Source organism: Temnothorax curvispinosus, unplaced genomic scaffold (assembly GCF_003070985.1).
Source record: "Temnothorax curvispinosus isolate PA1 unplaced genomic scaffold, ASM307098v1 QBEX01014163.1, whole genome shotgun sequence".
Classification (NCBI taxonomy): domain Eukaryota; kingdom Metazoa; phylum Arthropoda; class Insecta; order Hymenoptera; family Formicidae; genus Temnothorax; species Temnothorax curvispinosus.
Genome location: NW_020223943.1, coordinates 1 through 24,498, shown reverse-complemented (window position 1 = coordinate 24,498; position 24,498 = coordinate 1). Strand labels below are relative to the sequence as shown.

At 29.3% G+C, this 24,498-nt stretch overlaps 2 protein-coding genes across 2 annotated transcripts; both read left to right on the top strand.

Annotated features, from left to right (window-relative positions):
* The first annotated feature begins 2,257 nt into the window (after window positions 1-2,257).
* On the top strand, window positions 2,258-12,913 carry LOC112464368 (elongation of very long chain fatty acids protein AAEL008004-like). The gene is made up of 4 exons (XM_025031315.1): window positions 2,258-2,913; window positions 10,788-10,858; window positions 10,956-11,227; window positions 11,833-12,913. Exons 2-4 carry the CDS (start codon window positions 10,810-10,812, stop codon window positions 12,382-12,384), a joined length of 873 nt encoding a protein of 290 aa, XP_024887083.1. The 5' UTR covers window positions 2,258-2,913; window positions 10,788-10,809; the 3' UTR covers window positions 12,385-12,913.
* A 6,386-nt stretch (window positions 12,914-19,299) lies between these two features.
* LOC112464366 (elongation of very long chain fatty acids protein AAEL008004-like) lies at window positions 19,300-23,162 on the top strand. The gene is made up of 5 exons (XM_025031313.1): window positions 19,300-19,693; window positions 20,931-21,121; window positions 21,641-21,721; window positions 22,133-22,316; window positions 22,591-23,162. The coding sequence occupies exons 1-5, from the start codon at window positions 19,633-19,635 to the stop codon at window positions 22,935-22,937; spliced, it is 864 nt and encodes a 287-aa protein (XP_024887081.1). The 5' UTR covers window positions 19,300-19,632; the 3' UTR covers window positions 22,938-23,162.
* The last annotated feature ends 1,336 nt before the right edge of the window (window positions 23,163-24,498 follow it).

Genomic DNA, 24,498 nt, shown 5'->3' with positions numbered 1-24,498 from the left:
AGAGAGAGAGAGAGAGAGAGAGAGAGAGAGAGAGAGAGAGAGCATTAAATTCATTATAATTTACATTTAAAGTTTACAAAGATATTTGCATACTAAACAATTATCAAGCATAGCGCACAACAAAAGAACTAATTAATATCGCGAGAAAAAGTAACAATTAGGTACAATAATTACAACTTTATATAGCTTCTTATAAAGAGTGATATAAATGATAAATGACTTGATAAAAATTGTTAGAAATAATTAAAGAAACAAATTTTGTAAATATTATATTGGTAGAAATTATAGATACCTTCAACAGCAAAAAGAGATTTATAATGTGTCAGAAAATTGCCTTGCGACAAAAGATCGGTAAGGCCTCAGGCAAGGTTAAAGGGAGCTGCAAAAAAGCTGCAGACATTACCTTCGTTATCATGAGCGCACCTTCTCCGCGAGTTCTTTCAACTTGCGTTTATGATCGACCTCGATATACGCGCATAAAATTCGATGGAAAGTGTCTCTCGCAACGTCTTCTTTTCCGTTTAACTATAGATCTAATGTTTTATTAGAGGAATCTTGCAATTTTAAAACCAAATTAGATACGGTAGCAAATTTTTCATACAGCTGGAGGAGAATAACGTTATTTGCAGTTGCTCTGACGTAAGCTGTCTTCTCATTAAAACGCGGACGTGATTACAGATTATTGTAGATAGTAATACATTACAGACAAGATGCAGGCATACGTATGAAATGTCATCTTGCTCTGGCTTATTAATTGAAGCGTTACTGTAAATAATATAAACAAGATACAATAGTGATATATGGAAATATATGAAATATTACCATCTAATAACTGTGTTCATCATTTATTTTGCATGCTTTATTAATTTCAATCGTACATAAAATTGATAGATCAAAGTATCAAATATGATTTTTTTTTTGCTAAGTTTTATATAACTATATTATATATAGCTTAAATTTATGACAAGTACATGGGAGGAAATACATATTATTCGAATGTCTAATCTTAACGTTACGTTATCCGAAACATATTACTTATATGTAAGGTTTCTTCCGATTATTACACAATTGATTGTCTAACAGTTATTGATTGATTGCTAATAATCCACAAATCATAATGTAAATCTTCTCTTGCAAACAGTGTCGGGATTACTGTGCATTTTCTTCTTTCAATCGTCACCACAAATTTTCCATCACTTGCATTAGTCACATATTTGCGTTGTAAGATAATGGGTTTCAATAGCGAAGCTATAACGCAAGATAACAAAAAATAGGCTTGCAGGGAGTGGCGTATTGCAATTTAGAAAAATAAATTTCGAAAGTAACCAAACAAGTAGGTATGGATTTCGCGAGAAATCTCGAGCGATAGTTAACTAATCAACCAATAAAGCCGTAAGAAATTTGCCAATGTACTAATTACTACTACGCGTGAATATACATTATATATATATATTAGAGAGAGAGAGAGAGAGAGAGAGAGAGAGAGAGAGAGAGAGAGAGAGAGATATGTGTGTGTGCAAGCGCAATCGGTCTCTGTTACGCCTGTTTCACAACGACAATACAAATATTCCCATAATCTTCGGTCAGAATTACATGAATTCTCAAGTCACATTGAGTCGAGTGACACGATGAACAAAGATCGTAATTATGTAAATCGACATGTACCACTTTGTTCCTTTTCTAAGATAGCGATTAAAACATGGATTCCCATGTGACTTACTGAGTATTGATTCAGTAATACGTTTTGTTTGATGTCCAAAGTGTTTGCGCCAGATTATTTTATGTATTACATTCCTTTTTCATATTTTTATGCTTCTTCTGACGCAATTAAGTTACACAACGATAGTAAAAGATACTTGCTTTCATGGCTAGCCCATAATTCCCAATACAAAGTTCGTGTTGTAATATGATTGTAAATATATATACGCGCGCGCGCGAAATAAGACAAATGAGATTTTTTTCAAGGTTAGAATAACTCAAAAACTTTTATACATAACTTCAATTTTTTTATTTTTTAAAATGTGTCGTTTTCGTTTTTTGTATCTAATACAACGCTTTATATCTAAATTAATGGCACGCTTCTTCAGATTACAGAGTTCTAAACAATGTTATTTTCAAAGTTTTTATTAATGTGCTGATATAATTTAATTATCTATTATATATAATTCTTTTTCGAAACCCTTTCGAATTATTTGTGAGACGCAGTTACAAGTGAATTACTGATTACTTATATATAAATTATACATAAATCTCGCGTTGGTGGTAGACCTCCAAATACATAATAACAACACGACGAAAGGAAGGACAGCGGTCTGATAAAAACACTTCGCTCGTCGATACATTGCGCTACTGCTGTTGCTGCTGCTACTGCTCCGGAGGACGTCCACGTCGTTTGCGAAAGGGGGAAAGAACCCGCGGTGCAGCGTCGTGCATCCGTTGTACTGTAGATACGAACCGCCACTCCACGCACGGTGTTCAAACAGTCTCTCGTTAACTTGCATCGGAGACTAATCTCTATTCATCTATCGCCGTCGGTTTTCCTTTTTTACCCCTTCCTATTTTTTCCGATTTTCCTCGTGTCTTGAATCAGTTACACATAATACCGCTCGTCAGTCCGATCCGGTAAACAGTCGTGTGAACAACGACGATCGTGAGAAAAATCTGATAGACGGTAGGCACCGATAATAAAGAGTCTGATCGTAGCGAGCATCTTACCAGTGACAACGACGATCTTGCCAGTATTGACGAAGACTGCCGGATTATTGAAACTGCGCAAATCGGTGGACCAAGGGATCTTTTGGAATTGCGAAATCACGATCGAGAATAGCTATTCTAGCCGGCCATCCTAGCTTTGACTGGTGACAAGAAGATTTTGGTCAAGATTTAGTGACTGATTTTATTTTGTATTTTTATGTGAGTATTAATATTATAATCCAGCATCAATAAATTATATTTTGCGGGAATTTTATTCAGATGACAGTTGAAGAACATCCATAGTTGATCCAATTTGTCTTTCCTCTGTTATCAAACAGTATTACATAAAAAGATAACAAAATTTAAAAGAATAAGCATGCACGCGCGGACAAGACAATGTTCTATGTTTTAAATTTAATTAATCCAAAATTATTTTTGTTAGAGCGAAACTCATATTTTCATAACATTCTCCGATTGTCCATATATTATATTTTGTTATATAAAAAACGGCCGACTTCATTTTACATTATAACTTAAAAGAATAATAAGATTTTAGAAAAATCTTGTAATTTTCTTCTATAAAGGTAGGAATTTTCTTCTACATAGGTAGAGAATTACGTATGAATTTATTTACGTCTGAGTTGTGGTAGAATGATTCCTTTAGATCTAAAAGTATAATCCGATCAACGCAAATTGTTGGTTAAGTGCTTATTATACTAGTGTTTCCCTGAACGTAAACATTATATAAAATATGTGACTTCTGTTTTCAAATACAATTTCGAAAACGTTGATATTTTTTTACTTTAATTTTTTATTTTATTTATTTTAATTTTTTATCATAACGCTAATTATACGCTAAAGATAAAAAATTCAACGTTTAATTATATTGTTATTTAATAATTATTTAATTATATTGTTATTATAATATAATTAAAATTTGACTATTATATAGTATCATTGTTCGCTATCTCGAGATATTAAAATTATTCTTTTGTACGCAGTATATATGAAGAAATTGTGATAAATACATAATTAGATACGTGTCTACTTATCTATCTACTTATCTGTCTGTTTGTCACGCTAAATAGTCTGCTCAACTGAATCACATAAGTACAGTGTTTCTTTCTGTTTTGGGCTTATCCCGATTTGATCAGCTACTAATACTAGTTTTACATAAATAAAGTGGATTTACTTACGCGGTAAGCCGAGAAACAAAGGAAAACATCGTTATATTAAAATCTCTCCATAGTTGTAAATGCATATGGCAATGTAGAAAAGACTATCAATCACTTCCACGTTCACTTGCATGCCTCAATGAAATTATAAGTGAACGGTTTCCAAGTCTTTTGCAACCCATTGAATCTCATTAATACGTATATTAAATTTGTAGTTCATATACATTTGAAATTCGTTGTTTGACTAATTACTGTTTAATTAATTCCAGTAATTATTAAAGTTATATTAATTTTTAACATCCCGTTTTCTATGATATTTTCATGATATCCACATTATTATGCATTATTATGCATTAGAATTAATTTCACTCAAATTAAGCGTAGAAATGAGAACATACAATTGACAAATGATTTTTTATTTTGATTTGGAAAGCTTTATTTATTCAGAAAAAAATATTTTAATTTTATGAATACAATATTAAATTTAAAACGCACATCTAATCGCTGTAGTTTTCTATATAAACTCACAAATATGGCGATGGTATGTATACCGGTTTTACGGACATTTCACAATTATTATGTACAATCGAAATGCGATTCGTGTATTCAGTGACCCCCTTATGCCCTCTGCTATTTAAGAATTAACAACTGCAGGATATGTCCGTATGTTCCAGAAGAGCAACATACATATTAATGTTTCCGTGACAAGACATTAGGAATATATATGTATATAAAGCATCGACCGATCGCGAATTCAGACAATTTCCTCGCAAGTCTCGACGCCGAAGGACGCGTGAATTGGCCGGAACTTTTTAAGGACGCGGCCGAGAAAGTCACTGACTTTAACGCAACTGATAATGACGTGCCATTATTTTATTTAGATACCTATCGACCGCAAAATTAGTTACACATACGTACGTATGAAGCGTAAATAAGGAAACGTGGCCGAAGGTCCATACGTTAATACTGAAGTATTAACAAGTATTAACAAGATAAAAATCCGAGAACAATATACTACAAAGAAGAGTTTTAAGAAAGCGTAGAAAAGAACACCAGACATATCCGTAAATAACTTGTGCTACCGTACATTCGAAGCTTTCGTTATAAAAATTTTGTTTGAGGAGAGAGAGAGAGAGAGAGAGAGAGAGAGAGAATCTGATAATTACTTATTTCCTGTTAATACAGTCAATTAAACATTTTGGACACAGTATTTTTTTTTTATTCTCCGAGTGTTTCGCTGATTAAATGTTTCGATATACTTACGTTTTATTCGCTAATTACCTCTGAACGTTGGATATTGATAGTAATTTACGTGGACCAATTAACGATTTGTGACATCGATACCTAATCTTTGAACTTACGACAGAAAACGGAGAAAGAACCCAATCAATTTTGTCCGATCGATTTAATCGGTGATGCAGTTTGCGCACAGGAGCAACAATATCGCAGCTACACCGAGAATAATACGCACTTTTATGTACATATATTCGTTAAAGTGTTTTTTATTTGTTCTTTACTTGAAGCATCGCACGTACCACATAATTCGTTCCGTAAGAACCGAATAAACATTTTGCTACGCATATCGTGGCACGTGCAGAATGCAAATACGAAAAGAGCGCGGAAACACCGCAACGTATACGTATTTTTACACTTTTTTTAGTGTAGAGCGCATTTCAAACAGTTATTAATAGAACATTAATTGTTTGAAATTAATAAATTACATCTAGAGCTATCGTAGTTAATAACGTTTATTAAATTGGCCATTATCTGTTTATATAAGCTTATAAAATTTACATTATGAATCGAAAACTGCCTTTAACAAGATACTTCTTAAGTATCTATTTAATCTAATTTTTTATAAAAAATTCCAAATATTTTGAACTGTGGGTGTAATTATATTATAAACTAAATGAATTAATTATACATTTTCTACGAGATTTATTCTACATTTTTCTATATTCCACTCACTTTGTCGTGGAAATCGTGATAATATATATAATTTGTATTGAAAAAGGATTGAAAAAGAAAATTTGAGAGGAAACATATATTTTCCATTTAAGGTAAATTTCCTGCTTATCACAATGAATGAGTATAAGATATCAAGAACTATCCAAAAAACAAAGTATATAAAGAAAATAATCAAATATAAAGAAAAAAATCAAAATGATACGCTCGTTTTGTGGTAAAATATTATTATTTATAATCCAAGACTAAGAAATATGTACGTAAAGAGACACTGTATATACAATAAAAATAGTCTTGTATTATATCATTATATCGATGTAGGTGTAAAATACAGTGTAAGCAATAAAAACCGTTGTTATTACACGTGTATTTTTTGTGATTAAATGGAATCTGTATTTTTTTTCTACGTCAATCGTAGCTGGCACGATAATTAATATTATCTATCGTCTTTTCATTGAACAACTCACTCTATTAAAGTTTAAAATTTTAAACAATTTAGTATTTGATATGAATTAGCTAATATTTTACGTATTATTGTATCGATGCACGTGTAAAATATAGTGTAAACAATAACAATTGTTATTATTATACGTACGTGTATTTTTTGTGATTAGAAGGACTCTGTGTTTTGTACGTCAATCGTGGTTGACACTAATTAACATTATTATCTTTTTATTCAACAACTCGCTCTATTGAAGAAATTTAAATAATCTAAGCAATTTAAGATTTAATATGAACCAATAATCTTATAGTCGATGAATATAAAAAACGTAATCGATAAATCTAGACGGTTCTTGTAGGTGTTATTCCGTAAAGAATGGCTTCCGGCTTTGAGGACGTAATCATTCGTGAGTTAACAATATAATAATAAAGTATCCAGTTTAACACTGTATTTTAGAAATACTCAGCGACCGATCACGAAAAGGTCATTTCGTTGGAAATGTGAAAGAGAGCAGGCGAAATATTGCATTCTAATGTAATAGCTAGAATCTACGCATAAGGAATCTTTCTTTTGTATGTTCAGTTATAATCTATTATCCTATGTTTATTCATCATATTTTACTACAAGCACTTTTTCACACTTTACGTACGCGTAGTATTTTCCGATTCTGACATCATTATTGCGACTGTGAATATATTAATATTAAATGAGGTATATGATTTATCAATAAATGCAATTCAAATTGCTGCGGGTGGGAATCAAATAGTTTCGGGAATTAGTTAGTCACATGATCGTTACATATTGTATTCGAATATAAAGAAAAGATTTAATTTCTATTAGTAAGAAATACACGATTGTATTATTTCTGAACTTTACAACATATACATATTCAATATCATAGAAGACGTATTTATTATTGATATGAGGCACTTTATTTATAATTATTAAAACCGTATATTTTTAGGTTTACCTATATTTATTATACAAAAAAAAACGATTTCTTACGTGTAGACTCTACCTATTATCTTAGGATGCAATATTTCGCCTACTTTCATATTTTCAACGAAGTAGCCTTTTCGTGATCGGTCGTTGAGTACTTCTCAACTACAGTGTTGGACTTAATAAGCTGCTATTTTGACAAAACCAAGCAGATAAGTGGTTTGTAAATGTTTAAGAAAGGGTTTGAAATATTACAGCTTTGAATTACGCAGAACAGATAGATCCTTGTATTTACATCCGCATATTTACATGCATACATATATACGCGACCATGGATTAAATACAGGAGAAGAATATTTTTATTTCAAAAGTCCTAGGAAACGCGGATGCCGTTTATAATTTCTAAACACTATTTATACTTTGATTGTAAATTATTTGCATAATTGTTTATGAAGATGTTTGTAGAATAATGTGCGGTCAGAGAATAAATAGAAAAACGTTACCTCTTAATTATGAATTTTTTAATTACAGAAAAAAAAGAATCGATACCGTTCAAACGTTACTGTACTGTCTTCCTTGAAATTACTACGATTTTTTTATGTTAAAACACCACGATTATCCACAATATACTAAAAAAGATTTAATGCAATTTACTACAATTATATTAGCGATATTGAATGTATATTAAAATAATTATATTTCCGGTCCAAATGTGTAATGTATATGTATGATCAAACGTATTTCTCGGCTGGATGCATAAACTTTTGGCGGTCACCGTCTCGTTCAACAACTGGTCTCAAGGTGGAACACTCACGAAATTTACTTCAATCTTTCTTATTTTGTTAGTCTTAAAAGGGCGACCTTATAAAATTGCACATAAGCAAGTACATTTATCTTTACCGAAGCCGTGAAGTGTCTCTTTATTCGAAAATATGCGAAATTTGATGTATTATTAAGATTAGCGTTTCTTATTGATGATCAAATCAATTAATCTCGCGTGTAGGGCGCGCGAATTTACAAACAATTTTGAGGTCATTTCATTGTAACATTTATATATGAATAAGATATAATACAAAGAAATAATTATCATACAATAACCGTTATACCGTACAATTAAAATAATTAAAATCTTATTATCTTTTATGATTTTATACACATAATAAGAAGAAATATGTAGTTTTCCAACGGGAGCAAGTCATTCATAACCTTTGGTCACATCATTATTACGATTTCTTTTTATTTTCACATCTTGTCTTAGATCTTTATTTGTGGGAAGCCCCGCGAAACATCGCAACCGGTTTATGCTCAATTTTTTCGTCAAGGTTCTTCATTCAAGGACGCCCTATCCTTATAATTCTATATCAAGAATAAAGTGTCTCGTAAATGCATTATTTGCCGCAACTTTTAACAAAATTTCACCTAATTTAATTCCTTTTTCGTATCCGGATACATTTAATATCAATCCTTATTTAATATTAAATGAAAATTAAGCTAAATCAAGTCGAAAATGCTTCGTAGGTAGCATTAACGACGTAAGCGGCAACATATGAGATGGTATTCCGCAAAGAGAAATTGTTTTTTTTTTCCCCGCGAACCGCGGTTAACCACAGAAATTTGGCCGCAGTCATATCGTTGTCCTCCAAAGATCTTGATCGTTTCTTTTTAAAACCCGTTGTTAAACGACGATTTACTGCTAATAATGATTTCATAAGACAACAGTATGACTAGTCGGTTCTTCGGTTCTTGCGACACGCTCGCTGCACAAGTGTCATTATCGTATTACTTGTATTGAAGTAAATTATCAATGTTTTGCTGCTTAGAAAAATGATAATTGGATACATTTTTAAAAAATATATCGATACTTACGTAAGATTGCACCTTGTGAATTTACGGCCCGTTGTTAGTCTCTTTTAATCTAGGACCTCTCATATAAAACTACGTACTTACGTAGTAGTTCAGTAAAATAAGAAAAAAATATACTTGGCTATCGCGTCTCTTGATATTAAAACAATTAAATAATTTTTTCTAGAATCAATTAAATATGACAAAGAGCTTTTTAACGTATCATTGCAAATAATTACGAAAGAAAATCGCTTCTATGAATCTCTTTTGAGCGAATCATGACGTGTAGAACGAGACCGATCATTGGGGAAGTCCGATCGTCTATCTGGTTTATGCAAGGGGAGCAGCAACGGGGAAAGACATTGCTTTGCTGCAACTTCACAGAAATCTCGTTCACCTTGATTCGCACTTGACCCGTAGCTAGAGAGATCTTTGACTTGAAAGATCTTTCAACTTGATAGATGATCAGAATTCTTGAAAATACCGCACATAAATGCAATCGTGCCACGAATATTTCGTTTTTGCTCCTACTTTTTATTCAACGTGTTCAGTCTTCTTTTACATTTTTTAAATAATACGCAAAATATTAGTCAGATGCTATAATAGGAAGATTATATTTAAAAAAAGTATCCGGTAGAAGTATACATTAAGAAGTTACGTTAAAAAGATTAATTCTTGTATTTCCACATACTAATCTAAATATTCGTTTATTAATTTCATGCGTGCCGCAGATGAAATTTTCGTAATATCGATTACACGCTGCATAACTTACCCGGTAATTTTCTTTAAAAATAGTGTCACATCTAAAATACACGAATTAGACTTAGACTTCTATGATATCAGCTAATTTTAACTGAGTTTCTGAATGAGCTTTTCTGAGGTTCCGAATGTCTCTTCTAAGAAATAATGTAATTAATGATTCTAAAAAAAAAGACAAAAATATAGTTACGCTATAGTTGTATTTAGTTGGCGTTGAAGGAATCGACTTTTGGTCCACTTATATAAAATTTCAGGGATTCAAAATTTAATTGTGTCTTTCGCAGTGTTCGTTGAATGCTAATTAAAATTGCACCTATATATCTTACGGCCGTTGCAATCGCTCGTTGCAATTTAGGAAAAGGCGCAAACAAGTTTCCATTCCCTTACCGTCCCTTGTAATTTATATTGTCATTAGGACCACCAAGGACGGCCGAGGAGACAAGCAGAACACTTTCATAGTCATTTGTTTTTTAAATGCGCGTTTTCTGCATAACTGCATTATCTTGCAATACCAATGTCGCAACTGTTCATAGAGTAATCTAGTCTTTTCTTCTCATAAGCGGTAAAATTAATAGCGGTAAAATTAAGACATAATTAACTTTTAATTCATATAAAACTTATAAACTTATAATAAATAAAATAATTAAATCTTATACTTTGTATAAGATAACGCATGTTGTTTCACACAGCTGTACTTTTTCTATTACATATTTATTATTAATTTCTATAAAAAAAGATAAGAATATTCTAAAGAAGATAAAATATTTTATTATTATTATTAATACACAAATATATATAAACTGTAATTTATCAAATTAGACTTTTGTATTCTATTTGTTAATTGTTATTTGTTATTAAAACGCGGTGAGAATAAATTTCTTCTTAAATTTCTGCAAGAAAAAGAATATAAAATTTATGTTAGACAAATCAAACTTTAATATTTTAAACTAATTTACAATGTATTTTTGCAGATTTACGAAGTTAGACTGCGAGATGTCGTACATCGTGGAGTGGTATAGAGATTTGATGGACAACAAACATGGTAATTTTATAACAACAGAATTATATTAAAAAAGAAATAATGTTACATGTTAACGCGTTATATTACATTATATGTTAAAACACTTATATTCTTATAGATCCGAGAACGCAAGAATGGTTTTTGGTCTCTAGTCCCGGTCCTGTCCTGACGATCATAGCGACATATTTGTACTTCTGCATTTCCGCCGGACCGAGATACATGAAGGACAAGAAGCCGTACGACTTGAGAAACACTTTAATAATTTATAATTTCATTCAGGTTCTGTTAAGTCTTTATCTGGTTCACGAAGGTTTAATGGGTGGCTGGTTGTACGAATATAGTTTTATTTGTCAACCAGTCGATTACACATATAAACCGAGTTCAATTAGGGTAAGTCTGATCGCCGTTATTAACATAATAACTCTTATAACAATCCATATAGCACGGAATATTTTAATTATATTCCGCAATATTGCAATTACTTGCAAATTGTGGGGCAAAGGACATCTCCTTCTCCATACGCTTTTCATATCTGTATCATTAAAATTATTTGTAAGCATCTAATATACATCCTATATTGCTGCACGTTTATAAGGACGTTGCATTAATATATTGCGATAATATTACACCGCAAGTTCTCTCAAAGCGGATGTTTTATTGGCTACTTCAATATTACAATAATTTTACGACAAAAAATCTAATGTTACACAATGTATTTGCAACTTGTTCCGTGCTGTACGGGAAAATTATGGTAATAAGGCTTTTGAAGACATTTAATGCACTTAAATTGAGTAGGTATTTTTCTAACAAGCTTCTACTGTTGCACCCGTTATTACGGCAACTTTAATCCAGTGCTCAAATTCAATGTAGATTCCAAGTCCGCCTTAGGTGAAGGGGCGTTCCGTTCTCCTGGGAAAAATTGTCGCTTGACTTAATAATTACAATCTATCATTAGCGTATATCCGCTCAATCTTTATATAATTATTCCTTTGTAGATGGCCCACGCCGTGTACTTATACTTTATGTGCAAACTGATCGAGCTACTGGACACGGTGTTCTTTGTTTTACGGAAGAAAGATCGACAGATCTCATTTCTGCATCTCTATCATCACTCGTTGATGCCGGTCTGCGCCTGGATCGGTGTCAAGTTCTTCGCTGGCGGTCATCCGACCCTTCTCGGCGTCATAAACTCCTTCGTCCACGTCTTCATGTACACCTATTACATGCTGGCCGCGTTCGGGCCGCAAATGCAGAAGTACCTCTGGTGGAAGAAGCATCTGACTACCATGCAGATCGTGCAGTTCATCATAGTATTTTCCCATAATATTCAAATGCTCTTTACCAGCTGCAACTTCCCGAAGCCGCTGTCGTTCCTGCTCACGATCAACGCCGGCTTGTTCATTTACATGTTCGGATCGTTCTACGCGAATAATTATATGAAATCGAACGTGCGACGGGAATTGAAGGCCAATGGTGCTGCTAACGGCACTACTAGTGTTAATGGTCACGCAATCTCAAAAGAGATGGACCGTGGTAAATCCGATTAAAGGACTCGTTGCAGAGTCTTTCTACCCGTAGAACTGTAAGTGTGAGAGCAGAAGAATGATTTTTTTTTTTTCAAGATTTTTTCATAGTTAATTAGGGAGCGGATTCTTGTATTGTAACGTAATAAAATGTCACGCTAGATAATTTTCTCCCTCGCGATTACTCCGCCGATATTTGTACAATGCATGTTACGAAAGTAGATTAATACGTACGAAAGAATGGTATCTAACAAATATGAGTAAAGATAGATTTGACTCTTATTTGTATCAAGAACAATCTGCTTACAAGCGATCCTTACGCGAATTACGCGCGATCTATAGAAGATTGAAGTATTACTCTTGCATAAAAAATGTATGCCTTTTCGAATTGCGAAGTGATATTAATGAGATGCATAATACGATCTGGCATGAAATATGTAGCTAGAATAAGCTTATCAAATTATGTTTCGAAGTTCTACACAGAAAAAGAGAATGTTCTTGATTTGAAAATATCTTTAGTTTCAACGTGGAAATCTTGAAATGAGATTATATTGCGTTAAACTTGCTTGAAGAAAACTTGCTTGAATGAAGTCATTATACAGTGCAACCAAGAAAAAAATGTTGAAATAAAAAATTGAAATTCTTATAAGAAAATATAGATTGTTTTGTATATAATCAAGATCACTAAAATCTTATAAGAATTTCAATTTTTTATTTTAACATTTTTTTCTTGGTTGCACTATATAATGATTTCATTCAAGCAAGTTTTGTTCAAGCAAGTTTAATGCAATGTAATCTCATTTAAAGATTTCCACGTTGAAACTAAAGATATTTTCAAATCAAGAATATTCTTTTTTCTGTGTATTTAAAAAATTTATAATTTAGTAATGTACGTCTTGATCACGTAATTGCGTACGTTCCAAATTTATGTTTTAAATTTTGCTTTGAAACACAGAAATTGTTTTACTTATACTACTTATAGTATATTCTCAGTATATATAAGAGTATATACTTGCAAATTTAATTCCAAATCTTTTTTTACGATGTAAAAAATAAACAAAGCAATTGAGACAGCGATAATCTTTTAGATGTATGTTTGTGTGTATTTATTATATAATTTTGCTGCACAATATGTTTTTTACAGAAAAATATAAAAATTTTAAAAATTTTGAAATTCTTTTTAGTGTTAAAGAAAATGACAGAACGCATCTTTGCGTTACTTTGTAATACTTCACGAAATGTATTCGACATTTTCAAAGAATACATTAATTTAATTTTCTTTTGATATATACATCGTATTTGAATTATTGAGATTTTAGATATTATAATTTACATATTTATGTTATTAAGGATGTACTATAATTAATTTTTACGATCAAGAAAGTTTTAGAAGATAAACTGTAAAGATAATGTAAAGAAATCTGTAAAAGATACTTGTAAAAGATTTCTTGCCAAACATTGATAAAACAGAATTATTCAATGCTATTATCGATGGTTGCACGAACAAATCAAACAATTAAATTTCTTCATAATATAAAATCCAGCGCCGATTTAGTAGAAATATATTGTACCTACTCTGTCTTCGTCGATATCTTGAATTTCTAAGCAAATGACAGTAATATCTGCTTTGAAAAAACAAACTTCTATATAATGGAGAGGTAAAAGCTATATAATGGTGTAAGTCAAATTTATAAAAATATTGACTCCTGTATACATAGATGCAATTTATATATTGTATAGATTGCATTTATACGAGTCAATATTTTAAAAAATTTGACTTACACCACTTTGGCTTTTACCTCTCCATAGTAGTGTTTTATATATTCTATATATAGATACTAATGTACAATAAGCAATATTGATTATTTAAGTGTTTGACTGATATGGTTAAGTATTCAGTATGTAATTATTCATCAAGACCATTGACTATTTAATTTTTTAATAAAGATTCAATAACTTTCTATTTTTATGAAGAGATATTATAAAATAAACGGGGGAATAATATAATTTATCATCTCATCACAAATATAACTGTTTCTTGCCATATCAGTTAAAAACTAATTTCGTACAAAAAATATTTTTACTGTTGTTTGCTAATGTTATTTTTTTAACATATTTGCTAAACACATACATATTTCTGAAAAAATAAAAACCTACTCATTAAATATAAACACGGAGGCTTGTTACAATTTAAAAAGAAACAAAATATTAAAATAAACTTTGACTATATCGAGATAATATTGTGTAATAAACATAGAAAATCAAAATTTATTAATATACTAAATAATTTTCTATCGCATTATTTTTTGCGAAAATTATTGAATTAATTATTGATCACTCTAACTAGTATAAAGTTGGTTTTTTTTATAACAAAATTTTATTAACAATTATTTATTGCATTTTTTCTAACTTTTTATGGTATTATTTATCTTTATAAGCAATTTTTAATTAAAATTGCATGAAACTTTATTTAAAACAGAAAAAATGTAACTTTCTTTTTTTAGTAATTTAAATTATAAGCAACTAAACATTATTAAAAAATTACGTTTTAAAAGGCCAAACTTATTATTATGAAGAATGTAATGTAGTAGAATTAGAATATTGTTAATATTATAAAATATAAATTGTAAGAACGATGATATAGAAACAATGGAATAAGGTATACATTATTTATATAAATTGCAGAAGGGAATGACTCGCAAAAATCAAACTACCAGTACATCAAATATACATAAGGAAATCTTATTCTTTCTCTTTCTCTCTATCTTCCCCTCTTTGTCTCACACATACTTTTTCTACTTTATTCCATGAAGAGCGAAATTCTTATTGTTACATTATTAACGTGAAAAACAACAGGTAAATTTTTCACTGGAATTTAAATATAGATCAAATAGCATCGAGATGACGTAATAACAGAGACAAAGGTTGAAATGAGTTGTATTGAATATTGAATAAATTATTTTTGTATTTTTAATTAAAAAATATTTTAGGTATATATATAAAAGTTTAAATATTGGTATAGTTATATAAAAATACATTAGGATGCAAATATAAAAAGTTATGCAATATTATGCATGCTGAAATTTATAATATGTGAAAACGCAACGTATACTAATTGTGATGTACAAAGGTGAGTATTGTGTGAAGTACATGAAAGTAACTGGTTACGATTTTTCTAACTTACAATTTTTTATCACTAAAAATTTTGTAAAAAAATTTTTGGAAAAGATAACAAAAAGTTAATTATACCATAGAGGTTTCTGCATTGAATATTCCAATAACTATTAAGATATTAATTATTAATTATATAATTATATATAAATAATGATAAAGAATTATATAAATTTATATATTATGTTCATTCACATTTTATTAACAATTATACATAAATAATTCATTATTATTTAATAACAGTTATTATTTTCTGATCAATCATTTCCTTTACAGTCACAGGTTCTTGATCGCATGGATACTATAGGTGTCTCGCAAGTCACGATATTTATAATCGGAAGCAATGACGTGCAGATTTCGAGCCATATAATTAAACTAATCGGTTGCTTCTTATATTATAACGAAATAATTTCTCTTTCTCGAGCGATCTTCACACATTCGCATTATCGTACCCAATAAAAAAAATTGTCAATTTTTAAAAATTTTTTACATTAATACCATTTACATAGTATATATAATGACATTATATATACTATGTAAATGGTATTAATTAATGGATATAAACATTAGAGTAGAACTGATATAACGTATAGGCAGATTTGACATCGTTTTTTATAATATTTGAATCTAATTTCTGTTAGTAAAATTGCTAAGACACTAATTATTTTCGGATGAACCGTTAAATGAGAACTAGTTAGTGTTCGACGATAATATTTTTTATATTTTTACTTCAAATTTCTGAAATATTGAACAAATATTTGTTATTACGTGATGAGTAATTAATTATTACGAAATCAATGTGTGTGCGTGTGTATGTGTGTGTATGTGTGTGTATATGCGTGAAATCACTTGAATTATAAACTATCATCGCACAAACTGACGAATGCAAGAGTTCGAGGTCGCGGCCTTAGAACTCACTAAGGCTTTCGTTTCCGCTCCATATGAATTTCATTCATCATATTGGTAACAAAACAAATATATATAGATATAAGGATATCACATCAATTGTATTGTTATCCTTATCAAATAAAATATGTCAAATCCAAAAGCTTATCTCGAAATAAATAACCTATTAATTTGATATAATTCTCATATAATAAATAAATTTAACATTATAATTCTTATAAAAATTAATATAATATATTTATCTAATAAGTACTTGGAAGAAAGAAACACAATTATATGTACCTACACACAGTATTTTTCAAAATTCACGGAGACATTACTATATGCAAACTTTTAAATTTGTATATAATATTGCTATTGCTTTTTTACTATTTATACTCTTTATAGATTATAAAAATGTAAGATAAAATATAAGATTCTACATACCTATAATTGAAAATCGTCATTTACTACTTTTACTTTAGGAGTTTTAGAGCAATTCTATTTACGAGTAATAGTACACAATTCTTGCATTCTGGCAAGCATTAATTATAACTGTGAACTTAATTGAGAGATGTCGCTAATGTAACATGAAATATTGCATGTCAGTGACAGTACGTTAAATTGTTAAGCACGACAAACGTTGTTGATGCTTGATGTTAATTTTACAGCCCTTAAATTGGTGAGAATAAAAATTAAACAGAAAAAAGATATTAAGAAACATATGTAGTTCTTACATGGATTGCAGAAATATGTAATCAATTATAACATAACACAATAATGAATAAGGAGCCAAAATATCGAAAAAAAACTTGCTGCAATATTACTCTGTATATAATTATGATATTATGTGGGGGTAATGTTTCTTTTTAACTATTAAAAAGTTTTTTAAAGCTGTTATTTTTACATTAACCTTTCACATGACAAGAATGCCTAAAGTCAATGAAACAGCTTATGTAATGTTTGACGTAAATCGTGATTTTATTAACATTGAAACATCAATGAACAACAGCGATAAAAACCAACGGCAAGGTGAATAGAAAGAAGAACTTGTTTATAATATTTCTCAATTAAAGGATATTTTCTATAATTAGTACATTAATATGTCAGTGCCTGTTTTACGCAGTCAGTGACCAGCACATTGTACATATATGTTAAACGATCTGTCAATCTATTGTGAACTCGAATACATTTAAATAAAACAAAAAATGGCTTGTTTGTTCTCGGATTAAATAAATTTTTATAAAATTTCTTTATTTTGTTATGTAACCAAAAATCAAACAGTGCTTCGGTACGGTTTGGTAGAAAAAGTTCTTAGCATTATTATTTAATTTATTGGCATATTATTATAAATTACTTCTTAAAATAATATTTAGTTAATATTTAAAACGACAAAATATTTTAAAAATAACAGAAAATAGTTACATAGTTTTATTTTTTTTTATTTCCTATTTTTAAATATCTGTGGCATCAGCAATTATAAGTCATTGAAAAAGAAGAATGTTTCATTAAGGTTTAATAGTGCAAATAATAGTAAAGCATTATATACATTTATCAGTTTAATGCAAATTCTAATACTTTTTAACATAATGTTAATTTAATATTACCTCATCTTTTGACGTAAATTAATTTGAATTACTAGCCAGAAAAAGTTAAAACATATAAAGAAATATTGAGAGTAGAAACAACATATCAAATGATGAAATTTGAATAATTATAATAAATGATAAATTTTTTCAATATTTTTGACGAAACAATGTTGGCTAAATTGCCAATGTGGGCAAATAGGTTTTTTAAAACTGCAGAAATAATAACGTTGCAGTATACATATCTTTTCTTGAATGTCGGTGAATGTTCGTGATTGTTGCAATGCTCCATATTCGTATTCTTAATGATACGTCACGCGTCTGAGCATTCTGAGTAAGTGCAATTACGTTGTAATTAACCGCAATTATCCGCGAGAAAGCTGAAACTAAAGAATTGTGTTGCCTACAAATTAGGAGCTTGAAAAATTTTGGAAATTAACTATGTCGACTATAGGGCTGTCAACTGGAAGAGATAAATACTTTATTGGGCTTAATTTGAAAAACTATTTTTATTCATACGTGCAGTACGTGAGATGTTAAAATATTATTGATACTTTCTAAATCTGAATCAGTGAAAAGTCACTGAAGTGGCATACTTTAGACTGATATCAGTGAATAGTCACTGATTCAGATATACAGAGTATATAATGCAAAATTATATTTTATTTTGAAACAATTGTATATCTTTTAAGATTAATAACATTCTCTAGTTCTTTCTTATAATATCAAGCACAAATTTAAATTCACCAATATCTCTATTTTAAAATAGATCAATGACAAATGATAATTTTGAATAATTTTAATTAGAATTTTATAATAATTTTATGCTCTTTATGTAAAATTATTTTAGAAAATATGAATGTGTGTGTATAATGTGTGTGTGTATGTAATATATCTTCCTTACTTACTACATAACTCTTATGATTAAAACACATATTTAATGAATGACACATATCAAATATTGATTCCACATTATATGCTCCAGAATACACCTCTATATTGTATAATCAATAGACTGGTTAAATTGATCAAAGGTAAAAGATCGAAAATTCAACAAAGGGTGAAAGGTTGAAATTTAAATTTCCAACTTGAAATTTTTGTTCTCATAATATAATTATCTTTAAATATTCAATGTTTTTTCACTACTGTAATGATGGGCGAAGTTGCCTAAGAGGTCATGGTTAGCTAGAAGGGGTAGACATCAGTGCGATACTTGGAAGATCCCGTGTTTATTGCACAAGCTTACTATAATTACAATACAATGAGATGTTAACATTATGACGGAGCAGAAAGGGAAAACGCAATGTCGCAGTCGGTTTTGAAGCTTCGTGGTGACTAGTCGCGTTGAAAGAAATTGTTGAAAAGAGTGGCCAGTAAAGGTATCCCTCAAGTAGTCAAATAAAACGTCAAGCCTCGTGTTACTCAGTTCACCAGAATCGAAAATAATCCGGAATAAGTGCTTGAAAAAAGCTGTAATTAAAAAACACGCTTTTTCATCGTAACTGACTTATTAATGAAGAAGAATAAGACATTAATCAATTAACGTTCTTCGTGTAAATATCGTGATAAGCCTGACTAATCGCATGACGATTTATAAAGATACCACCAAAGTTTGTTCGATATCATCATAATGACTGCAATGTTAGAGGAACTTATAGCATTTTATAAATACGTTAACGAAGATTTGGCGGGTAAATGTTTTATCTTATTACTTACATTAGATTTTTTATATTTAAGGATATTTTTTATATTTTCAGAATAATTTATTGTATTAAAAAATCTCATAAAATATTATTATAAGAGAGAGCAAATAATTTATAATGTCCCTAAATTATAAAAATATTTTAGGAAAAAGAAATCTTCTTTAATAACATTGAATTTGTTTGAAAAATTAAGATATTAATTTATTAAGAATTATTTTAATTTTGCTTGTGTTAAATTATAAATATATATACATGAGAACTACTTGAAATTTACATGTAGAAATATGCAAATATAAAGTACTGACTTACGGAAATATCCATATAATCCGCATTTAGTACAAGCACATCTTTAAGTTAAATTAATCATTCTGTGTCAGTTAATATGTGCCTAGTCACTGAACGGAGTTTGAAAATAAAATCTCTTTTTGTTTAGGAGCTATTAAGACAATAAACGATAGTTTTATAAAATTTTTAACATTCTGTATCTTTCAAACGAAGCCTTTGAGATTATATATTTATATATTTATAAGTATTTATAAAATAATGTTAAAAATTAATTCCTAAAATTTAACAGTATTTAAGAAGCTGCATATGATTGCGTTATCTCTCGTAACACATAGTTTATAACACTGCAGTGACATTTATTTGTACATTATTAAGTCCATTTCAATTTTTTAGTATATTTTTTTTGCGCATTCTGCTCGATTATGTATATCATGCAATATATATCATTATAATACGATAACAACCAGATCAATTAACATCATTACTGAAACTGCCATTACTGAAACCATCATTACTACCTGTTTCTCACCTAGTAAGAACAAAATAACTAATTGAAATTTACAAGAAAAGAAATAACTGCAAGTCATACAGAAATAAGACCATTTTTGTCATATCTTTATTTTAGACATTTTTATTTTATTAGTTTAGTATTTCAAGCTGATTTTCTTAATTTTGGCAATAAAAGTATTATATAAGTATAAGTGATTATTATCAGTATGTACTTTATATCAGTTTTTATGTACAATTGTATAATGCATTAGTCGTGTAATTATATATAAAGCATTATAAGGCATTATCTACGTCGAATTTTAAAATATTTAGAATAATTATTTGTGAATAATTTTATTTATATATATTTATACGTGTTATAACACGCAATAAAAACAATTTAATAAACTTCTAATAATTTATTAATTTTATTTATTTCTTATATTGCAAGATCCACGTACTAAAGATTATTTCCTAATCGGCTCGCCATGGCCTGGCTTAACTTTGATTGGAGTGTATCTATATTTTATATGTAATCTTGGACCGAGACTTATGGAAAAAAGACAGCCTTTTAAATTGAACAGGATATTGCAAATATATAATGTGTCACAAATTCTATTAAATGCAATATTATTTTACAAAGTAAGTCACATTACATTTTTAATTAATTATTTAATCTCTAATTTGTTTTACAAAAATATTTTATATTTTTATAAAAAAGAAAAGATGAAAATATTTTCTATTATTCACAGAAGTTGATATAAATCTTTAAAAAATTATTTTTTATTAAATTATGTAATTTAATAAGAACAATGAAAAATTGAGTTTTAAGATAACAAGTCTTTAAAGTGTGAAATTTAGTTTGACGAATTCTGCGAATTTCCGGGCATTAAATAACTAAATATTGTGCATGCAACATGAGGAAATAAAAATCATAATAGTGTAAGTCAAATTTTTTAAAATATTGATTTGTGTGCATATAGATGCAATCTATACAATACGTAAATTGCATCTATGCATACGAGTCAATATCTTGAAAAATTTGATTTACATTACTATGGTTTTTACCCCTTCATATAATAATAATCCAGTATAATTATAAATACTTATTTAAGCTCTCACTCTGTTTGAAAAAGTTTACTTTGTAATTATATATTTCAGGCATTAACAGAAGGTTGGTTAGGAGAATATAATTACTTTTGCCAACCTGTCGATTTTTCGAATACACCAAAGGCTCTACAGGTAAGAAGAAGTTATTCAATTAGAAATTGACTTTCGCTAAAATTATCTAATTTTAAGACATCAATTTATTTACATTAACAAATGCATCTTGTGTAATTTAAAGTAGCGGTATTATTGTAGTAATTTTTTTTTTAGTTTATATAAGAACAAACATCTTTACTTTTAGGGCTCAGACACAATGAGAAAAATAAGAAATAAGATAAAGAAATAAGGAATAAGGCATGTTGCATCTCATTTTAATGTACGTGTACTGAAGTGAGATGCGACATTCCCTTATTCCTTATTCCTTTATCTTATTCCTTATTTTTGTCATTGTGTCTGAGCCCTTACAGTTTTATTTACATAAAAATAAGATATGAGCAAGAAAATTGCTGAATTAATGTCTATTGTATATATTTGCCTATTAAACAGATCACCAAATTGGTCTGGCTGTATTTTTTTATCAAGTTACTGGATTTGATGGACACCATCTTTTTCGTACTCAGAAAGAAGCAGACACAAGTGACGTTTCTACACCTATATCATCATGTTGGCATTCTAATGGGTGCTTGGGGTGCCGTTAAATATCTGCCTGGTGGTCATGTTACTTTCTTAGGTATGTATAAAAAATGCAAAATTTAATTTACAGAATTTACAGAAATTAATGCTTTATATTCATGTCTTTTAATTTGAAATACATTGTAAATTTAGCGATATAATTAAAAGTAAATCTTATTTCTTTATAAAAATTGTAATCAATATAAACGTAAGAAGAATAATATAAAGATGAGAAGACATTATATATATCTATTAGGATTAAATGTATCAACTAATAAGTTTGTACAGAAGAATTTTACAACGATTAACTAATTATTAACATTGTATTTCAGGATTAATTAATACATTTGTTCATGTGATAATGTACACGCACTATCTGTTAGCGTCTATGAAGATAAACACAAGCGCGTGGAAAAAGTACATCACTCAGCTACAGCTGGTCCAATTTTTCATGATCACGTTACACTATTTACAATTAGTCTGGGTGAAAGACTGCGGTTTTCCATTGTGGCCAGCATACATAATGGTACCGCAGAATTTATTTATGATTATATTATTTGGAGATTTTTATTATAAAACGTACATGAAGAAAAAACCAGCAAGCAAAATGGCAACACCAAAGACAGAAGTAAACGGCATCTCCGCCGAAATCTTGAATGGAAAACTGAAAGAATCATAAATTTGAAACACGACGTCTAATACACATGATCTTTTCTGATTTTATTTCATTTTTCGCATTGATACAAATATTTCTCAAAGTTAAATATCAGTTGCTGGCAACCTGAGAATCTAATAAGATTATTATTCTATAACGTTTGTTACGTTTCATTTCGAAATAGTATATTGTACAACTAGTGGAAAAAATGGTCGATTCTGAATCAGTGTGAAGTTGGTCGCATTCATTTGGGCTCGACCACTCTTCCCACGAGTTGTTCATACTATTTTTCCTAACAAGAGCGTGAAACAGGCCGCTTTTTGCGCTTGTTTTACAATTTCATTTTTCAACTAGTTGAGAAATGGCTCCATTTCTCAACTAGTGGAAAAATGGATCGTTTTGCTCACTAAAAACAAACGCGAAAAGCGGCCCATTTCACGCTCGCGTTAGGAAATAGTTATTTGTGTATCAAGTGCCGTAATTTTCATCTTTACGCACGACTTACACACCCTATTTTATGTTGCAAGTGCCTGGAAAGTGGTCTATCACGCACGCGTAGCGTGCGTAATGGGGCACTTTCTATCCACGTGTTGCATAAAATCTTTTACATATCGAACCTTTAACATTTAACACATACTCCGTCTCTTCAATCTCCATTTTAATAAAAGACTGTATAATTAAAAAAATGCATAAGAATAAAAGTAATCATTTCTCATAATTTTTTGGGGCACTGAATACGATCTTGTTTATCAAATAGCTTTATCACATAAAACATGACAATGACATGACATTTTGGTAAACGAGATCGTATTCAGCACTCAAAAAATTACGGGAAATAATTATTTTAACAAAAAGTGATTTTTTTATTAAACAGTGTTAAATTAATACTTGTTACACTCGTCATAATAAAAAAAAAAAAACAAGATGTAGCATAAATTATTAACATCTAGAATTAAAAGGCTGTTTTTCTAGAAATGTTCTACAGTTAGCAATAATAGCAAACTTGCTTAAATAATGCAATAGTTAAAATTGACTGCAAAATTATTTTTCGCAATTGTATTTTTCTATATATACATATATTAACCTTTCGTTGATAATAAATTTTGTAGTACATATTTAATTGCAACAGTATCTACAATCGTAACTTAAAATAATTTTTATAAAATATGTACGAAAATATCTAAGATATAACATGGGCGACAGGAACGTAGTATATTATTCATTTATAAAAAAAACTTACTTATACCTTTTATGTTACTAGGATAAATAAAACTCATCTCTTTTTTAGTTAACGCCACAGTAATTTTTCAACTTTATACTCTATATTCGTCCAACTATTTCTGTATAATAAAGACAATACCAGAAAGTTTTCACAATATTGTACTCGGAATATGATAAACATTAAAGTTAATTAATTAAAGTTTAGCATTAAAAGGGAAATAATTGCAAATTCTACACCAAGTTTTATTTTAAACTTAAAGTTACATTTATTTTCTTTGCAATTTGCAAAAACATTTACAATATACATACATATATATAGTATGTATATATATTAAATATGTATATTAAAAATTATATATATATA

Bases quoted from the DNA above. Each gene is read 5' to 3' on its own strand.
- LOC112464368 (XM_025031315.1), top strand. From the start codon at position 10,810: ATGTCGTACATCGTGGAGTGGTATAGAGATTTGATGGACAACAAACAT. The intron at 10,859-10,955 runs GTAATTTTATAA...ATATTCTTATAG, and splicing joins TTTGATGGACAACAAACATG to ATCCGAGAACGCAAGAATGG. The intron at 11,228-11,832 runs GTAAGTCTGATC...ATTCCTTTGTAG, and splicing joins ATAAACCGAGTTCAATTAGG to ATGGCCCACGCCGTGTACTT.
- LOC112464366 (XM_025031313.1), top strand. From the start codon at position 19,633: ATGACTGCAATGTTAGAGGAACTTATAGCATTTTATAAATACGTTAAC. The intron at 21,122-21,640 runs GTAAGTCACATT...TATATATTTCAG, and splicing joins ATGCAATATTATTTTACAAA to GCATTAACAGAAGGTTGGTT. The intron at 22,317-22,590 runs GTATGTATAAAA...ATTGTATTTCAG, and splicing joins TGGTCATGTTACTTTCTTAG to GATTAATTAATACATTTGTT.